The sequence below is a fragment of the Lynx rufus genome, unplaced genomic scaffold, assembly GCF_022079265.1.
Source record: "Lynx rufus isolate CCGP_SWC_20201006 ecotype Redwood Valley unplaced genomic scaffold, mLynRuf1.p SCAF_2, whole genome shotgun sequence".
NCBI classification, from domain to species: domain Eukaryota; kingdom Metazoa; phylum Chordata; class Mammalia; order Carnivora; family Felidae; genus Lynx; species Lynx rufus.
The window spans coordinates 204,022,997-204,029,733 of NW_025814834.1; the positions used below are offsets into that span (position 1 = coordinate 204,022,997).

Genomic DNA, 6,737 nt, shown 5'->3' on the forward strand with positions numbered 1-6,737 from the left:
TGGCTACAGGAGTCTGAGGGCCAGGCCAGAACCCCTACCTGCACTCTGGGGGCAGGGCTGACCCGGTCCTTCCCCTTCTACTGCATCCTGAAGCAGGGCCCCCAGCCCCTCCCTAACCATCCACAGCAGCCTTTTGTGGCCGTCTGCCCCAGCCAGCTCTCCCCATCCACGGGCTTGTCCTCTCTGGAGTGGAAGGAAGGGCCCTTGATGACCGGGACCAGGAAAGGAGCATGAACTTTGCAGTCAGGTGGACCTGGCTAGGGGCTGTGCCAGGCTTCGGTCGTGATCTTAGGCAAAGTCCTTCACCTCTCTGAACCTCGGTATTCTCATCTGTAATGTGGGAGGAAGAAAGTACCGGCCGCAGAGGGGTGTCAGCAGGGCTAGATTTGGGGCCCCTTCATTGGTGTTCCCCCTCTGGTGGGATGAGCCTCTGCCTTCAGAATCTATCCTGGGATCATTTTCAGGACCCCCCCCCCAACCGCTTCTCTTGATGCCCCTTGTGCCCTTTGACCCCCCTGGCTTTGGTCACTAGCAAGCAGTGCCGAGGCCCCCAGCCCTCCATACCCCAGCCCCCGGCCCCCTCAGCTGTGGGCCCACAGTGGGGGCTTCTCACAGCTCAAAGGGCTCATTCAGCCACCATGCAGCAGCTGGGGCAATTTGGAGAAGAAAATAAACATTTCCTTCCAGTGTTGGGATTGGCTGCTCCACAGCTGGCCAGCTCCGGTTTCCTGGGGCTACTGGGCTGGGGGTGGGGTGGGGGGGCAGCAGCCACAGGGGTGCTGAGGGCAGACGCTTCCCCCACCGCTCCGGGAGGGAGGCAGGAGAGGACAGTGGCAGGCCAGGCAACTCCGAGGGCCACGTGGTCTCCACAGGCCACACGCACCGGACCCGGGGCCACCTTGCACAGCCTTGTGTGTCCTGGGCTGCAGCCCTACTGTCACATCCTGGGGCCCCTGCTCGGGTTTCCTTTGTTTGGAGAATGCGGCTCCCATCCGGTGGGCACCACTCACTTCCTGGGCTCAGAGTCGAGTTGTCAACCCCACACTTGGCTCTGCTCAGGGTGCCAGGCACTGCCGACAGGGCCTTCTGCACTGGCATTCTGGGACGAGGGTGGGGACCCAGGCACCTCTGGCCCCTTACATTTCAAGGCAGCACTGACCAGCCAAGGGACCTGTTAGAATGTTCCAGAAGGCTGCAGTCATCCGGACCCTTGTCCCCACATCCACCCACCTCGAGCCTGGGAGCATTGTTCCCTTCTGATTCACAGCCAGGACCAGAACTAGAGCCCGCCGCTAAGGCAGCTCTCCCCAGTGGAGTCAGGAAGACCCCAAAGCCCTGAGAAGTTACGGGCCTCACCTGACATCACACGGCATGTCGGGCAGATCTGGGGAATCAAGAGGCGCGAGGGTACCCGCAGCTCTCCGTCCTCAGAGCAGGCAGTGCCCGCCTAGAGCTGGCCGGGTGACAGCGACTGGTCTCCTCCTGAGTCCTAGTTGGTGGGTGGCATAGAGGGGTGGGGACCAGACAGGCTTGCCCTCAGGACCACTGCCAGGGGCTCACCCGCCTCTCTGCTGCTGTCCAGAGTTCCCCCCTCGGCCAGGGTACAAGGAAGGACCAGGGGGAGGGCCTTATCTCTGCAGCCCCTGGAGTGGCCAGATCTCCTGGGTACTCAGAGCCACAGAGGGTCACAGCTACTGCAGCAACCCTCCTCGGGCCTCTGCTCTGCGTCCGGTCTGTGCACTTTACGTGCATTAACTCCAGGAGCTATTATTGTCTCTATTTTTCATGTAGGAAGACTGATGCACAGGGAAGTTAAGTGTCCTGCCCAAGGACACACAGCTACTATGTGTCAGACCCAGGACAGGTGCTGTGCTGCCTCAGAGATGGGACAGCTGCCTGCCTATCAGACACCTGTCAGGGCTCAGAACCCGAACTCTAGGATTCTGTGCCAGGTCTGATGTGCTGTGTGACCCTTGGGCAAGTGCCTCACCCTCTCTGAGCCTGAGTTTTCCTACTGAAGGGATTAGACTCAGTCCCGAAGCCCCTTTGAATGCTGAGGTTTGGCGGGTCTGTGACTGTAAGAGTAGGGGGCAGAGGCTGAGATGCCCTTGTCTCGGAGTCTAGCGGGGAGCCATCCTCGAGGGAGCTAGCGCAGTGCCTGGGCTGGACTCTGGGTCTCTCCAGGTTAAGACAGGGTCCAGGCCACTAAGCCCCTCTGGCTGCCATCTCGCTTTGCTGCTGAGGCAGGGAGGGTGGCATCTCATCATTGTCTGGCCTTCAGTCCGCTCCGGCCTACAGGACAGCCCCGCAGACACAGGCCCGGGGTGAGGGATGTGAGGGTGGGGGACAGACAGCTGCTGGGGACCCAGCCCCGCCCCTCCCCCCCACACACACACACCGGTGGGAGCTCAGGTAAGCTAACCAGCCCCACCTGGGCAGGAGAGGTTCGCACACCCAGCAGCAGAGAGCGGGAAGCAGCGGCCTCGTGATGAGTTCTAGTCCTTTCTGCGCCACGTCAGGAAAATCAATCTCTCTCTCTCTCTCTCTCTCTCTCTCTCTGCCTCAGTTTCCTTATCTGTAAAAGCAAGCCCCAGTTCCCAAGCTCAGAGCGTCATTGGAGACTGTCTGCACACCCACGGTCTTACCAGCTATTGACAGGGAGGGAGGAAGGCAGAAGCCGCTTCCCCAGGTGGGGGCCACCTTCACCCCCTCGGCAGGCCTCTGCAGCTGGGCTGTGAAGAGAACTCCGTGAGGAGAAAGAGAAGCCCTCCCCGCTCTCCGCCCGCCCAGGGAGGCCCCCGGGGCCGCCTGTGGCCCGGGCACCTGCTCGCGCCCGCCTCCCTGCTGGGGCCGGCCTCGGAGTCAGGCAGGCTCCGGCCCACGAGCAGCCCAGGGCAGTGAGAGCAGAGGCAGATCTAGAAGCAGGGGCTCCGCGAAGGGCCCGTGCGCCGGAAGCCTCTGGGGTGGTGTCAGGCCGCGACTGACTGTCCCCCTTGCTGTCCCCCAGGCACCTCGGACCTGAACCCTTTCTCCGACCCCCGCCAGTTCGACCGCTCCTTCCCGGCGCTGCAGACCTTCACCGAGAGCCGCTTCCCCGACCCCAGGATGCATTACCCGGGGGCCATGTCGGCCGCCTTCCCCTACAGCGCCACACCCTCGGGCAGCCTCAGCGTGGCCAGCGTGCCGGCCACCAGCCGCTTCCACCACACCTACCTCCCGCCGCCCTACCCGGGGGCCCCGCAGAACCAGAGCGGGCCTTTCCAGGCCAACCCGTCCCCCTACCACCTCTACTACGGCGCGTCCTCGGGCTCCTACCAGTTCTCCATGGTGGCCGGCAGCGGGGGCGACCGCTCCCCCACCCGCATGCTGGCCTCCTGCCCCAGCGGCGCCTCCGTCGCCGCCGGCAACCTCATGAACCCCAGCCTGGGCGGCCAGAGCGACAGCGTGGAGGCGGACGGCAGCCACAGCAACTCCCCCACCGCCCTGAGCACGCCGGGCCGCGTGGACGAGGCCGTGTGGCGGCCCTACTGACCGGCCCGGGGTCAGAGCCCACTGCTCCCAACGGAGGCAGGGGCCCCACGAACCTTCCCGACAAGTGGCCGGCGCAGCTCTGAGGCCCCGGACGGGAATGGGACTTAACGCTCCGGGCCGGTCACGGGCCCGGGGTCCGCGAATCCTGGGCTCCAGAGCCGGCAGGTGGCTCCGAGAGCATCTAGTCCAGCCACGTCGTTGTACAGACAGGCGGGGACCTCCCTCAGGTCACTGCCCCCGGCCCAGATCCTCATCATCTCACCCCACGTGGGGAAAGTCTCCTGCCGCCTCGCCCGGAACGACCTAGCTGTCCCCAGCTACGCCCGGTGCTGTCACAGGGCCCAGGTCCCCTGGGGCGGAGACCATCTCTGTTCCAGACAGAGGTGACGTTTGCCCGCATGGCTTGGCCTCTTACCCACGGGGCCCTGGAAAGACCTCCCCGCCCCACCCCACCTTCCTCAGAGACCCCCACCCCCACCCCACGGGCCCAGCCCTCCCTCCACGTTCATACAAACTGAGAATTGGAAGGCCTCCCCACCCCTCAGAGGGTTTCTCCTCATCGGATACATGGGGAAGGGACCCACCGAGCGGCCCAGGAAATCGCTGGCAGAGATGAGATGATAAGACCCCCGAGCCAGCTCCCCACCCAGCTCTGCTTCCCTACAGTTCCCAGCAGCCCAAAGCCACCCCCCGCCACCCCAGCTGTCTGTGGGTCCCAGGCCCCAGAGTAGACTAGCCAATGGCAGCAGGTCCCTAAAACCAGGAAAGACACCTGCAGGCAGGTCCTCCATGCACTTTACCAGCCCAAGGCATTCACCCTCTGTTCTCTTGGTGGAGGGCCAGGGATCCCCCCTTCCCTCTAGGCTGGTCTCGAAATTGCCATTTTTGAAGAGAGCGCAGGGACCAGAAAGGTCCCAGCAGAAGACATTGGGTGAGAGGTCGTGGGGCCGGATTTCAGCGTCCTGTCCCACGTAGGTCCAGCCAAGCTGTGCACCCCCAACCCCCAGCCTTGTGGGCAGGCCTGGCCAGAGCCTCTGACAGCTCTCCATCTTTAACTAGTCTGTGCTCCAAAAGCGGTCTGGAGCAAAAACCAGTTTCGAAAGCTGATTTTAGAAAAAGAAGCCTCGAATGTTTTCAGACACCCTGTCTGTCACAGGTAAAGCCCTATCGTAGCGAACATCCCCTCTGCCTTCTGAGAGTGTGGAACTGTTAAGCCCTCCACACCTCCCCCAGAGGCCATGCTCCTCCAGCAAGCGTCCCACCGACTTCCACCAAAGGCCCACGTTGGTGGGGACCAGAGGAAAACCCAGGTGATGCTGGAATTCACATCCGTGGCTCGTAGACATTTGTAGGGGCGGAGAGCCGTGGCCGCGTGATGGCGGAACAGAAGAGCCATGAAGGGCCCAGCAGCCTCAGCTCAGCACCCCCTGGGCTCAGAGGTGAAGTCTCGCCCCTTTAGCTTGCAAACGGGGAAGCCTCGGGGTTCAGGCTGCATAGAGTCTCACGTCTGAGTTTAATTCTAAAAAGGCGTAAATGGAAAAGGACAAGAAAACCCTTAAGGGCTAGACAGCGTGTGGTTTCTCGTCAGTTTCAGCCACATCCTCTGTGGATGTGACAATCTCCCCTCCTTAGCTGTCGTCTCTGTAATAGCTCTCGGCCTGCCGTACCGCCCCCGACCTGTAACAGCAGCCAGATGATGCACACCGGATACACACTCCGGCAAGTTAGGAAGTCCTTCTGGTAACCTTACTCAGACCTCCCCTGCTGCAGTTTCTTTCGTCCTGTCCTCACTGGAAAGAGCAGTCTCCATCTCTTGACGATGGCTGCGGGGGGTGTCCTCCTGACTCCCTACACCCGGGGGGCTCTCCACCCCTTCTCAGGAAGCAGCTACAGACCCATCACCCTTGGACCTTGCTCACTCCTGTCCTCTGTGGTTACAGACCGGCCCCCAGGCCCGCGGGGGGAGGCACCCTTGGGTTCCCAGCGCCCAGCACTTTGTAGCCCCACTCTGGATTACTAGCCCTTCCTGATAGCCAAGCCCTGGTAGGGGCAGAGACAGGAAATAAATTGATCCCCCTTCCGCCCCCTGACTAAAAGTGATGATAGCCATGCCGAGTGTGATTCTAAGGCCCATAGTGGGTACGGAGAGCAGGGGCTGCTAAAAATGGGTCCTTATTTACGAGGCTGCTTTAAAGTTGTATTAGGCAAACACACTGAGAAAGCACAAGGAAACCGAGGGGTTGTGATACCACGTTACTGTAAGCCTGTTGGTGGCGGGTACAGATCCTTTGTGACATATTGTCACGTCGAGGTGTTAGTACCTGCCACACACCTATCTTCAGTAAATCCGTCCCAGAGCCGGGAAGAGGGTGGGGAGGGGTGGAAACTGCTTTGCACTATAATTTGCTTGATGTGTTTGTTTTCAATGCACAACTTGCTTGTACAGTAAACTGTCTGTCTTCTGTACTATTTAACTGTAAAATGGAATTTTGACTGATTTGTTACCATAATATAACTCGGAGACGTGTCGAAGGATGCCAATGCCAGACTTCTAGGGCTGCGTGTACGGGGGTTGGGGGCCTCCCACCATGGCCAAGGAGGAACAGGGCGGGGCCTGGGGACAGGAATAGGGCTAAACCCCCTGCCTTGGAGACCACCCCCCCCCCGCCCCCACACCCAGCGCCTTGGCCTCCCTGCATCCAGCTCCAGAGACCACCCTGGGCAAGCGCAGCTGGTGAGGCCCCTTCCTGGCGTGGCTGGCACCCCGGAGGGACATCAGGCCTTTGAGATGCCACCACCTCTCCCCCCTTCACAAGTGGCCTGTGACTTTTCACAAGTAGAAGAGGTGTACCCCATGTGGCTCTCGCTCCCCAGAGTGGGGCAGGGGCGGGGGGGGGGGGGGGGAGGAGGTAAAACAGCCTCAGTGAGAGCCCGCGCTGGGACCTGTGTTTGCTGGAACGGGGGCAGTTTAGCCGCAATCACAACTACAGGCAGCTGCATCAGCTCCCCCGGTTTGCAGATGGCACAACCAAGGTGCAAAGAGGGGGTGTCACCGGCTCCACGTCTCCCCAGAGTTGTTTGTGGCTGGCGACGGGGGCTGTGGGCGTGACTGCACGCGGACCTGACTTGGTCCCTGCCGGCAAAAGGGCCTGGCCCGCTGTGCCCGTCCAGGCGGGACTTGTGGAGGGGAATTTTCATCAAACCGA

General features: G+C 61.5%; 1 protein-coding gene across 1 annotated transcript in view; it reads left to right on the top strand.

Annotated features, from left to right (window-relative positions):
- RUNX3 (RUNX family transcription factor 3) overlaps positions 1 to 6,063 on the top strand; it is a 59,497-nt gene extending 53,434 nt beyond the window's left edge. Inside the window, exon 6 of the mRNA XM_047083618.1 lies at positions 3,008 to 6,063. Coding sequence (XP_046939574.1) covers positions 3,008 to 3,531 — 524 coding nt within the window. The 3' untranslated portion in view covers positions 3,532 to 6,063. The remainder of the gene's footprint in view (positions 1 to 3,007) is intronic.
- Positions 6,064 to 6,737: the final 674 nt, after the last annotated feature.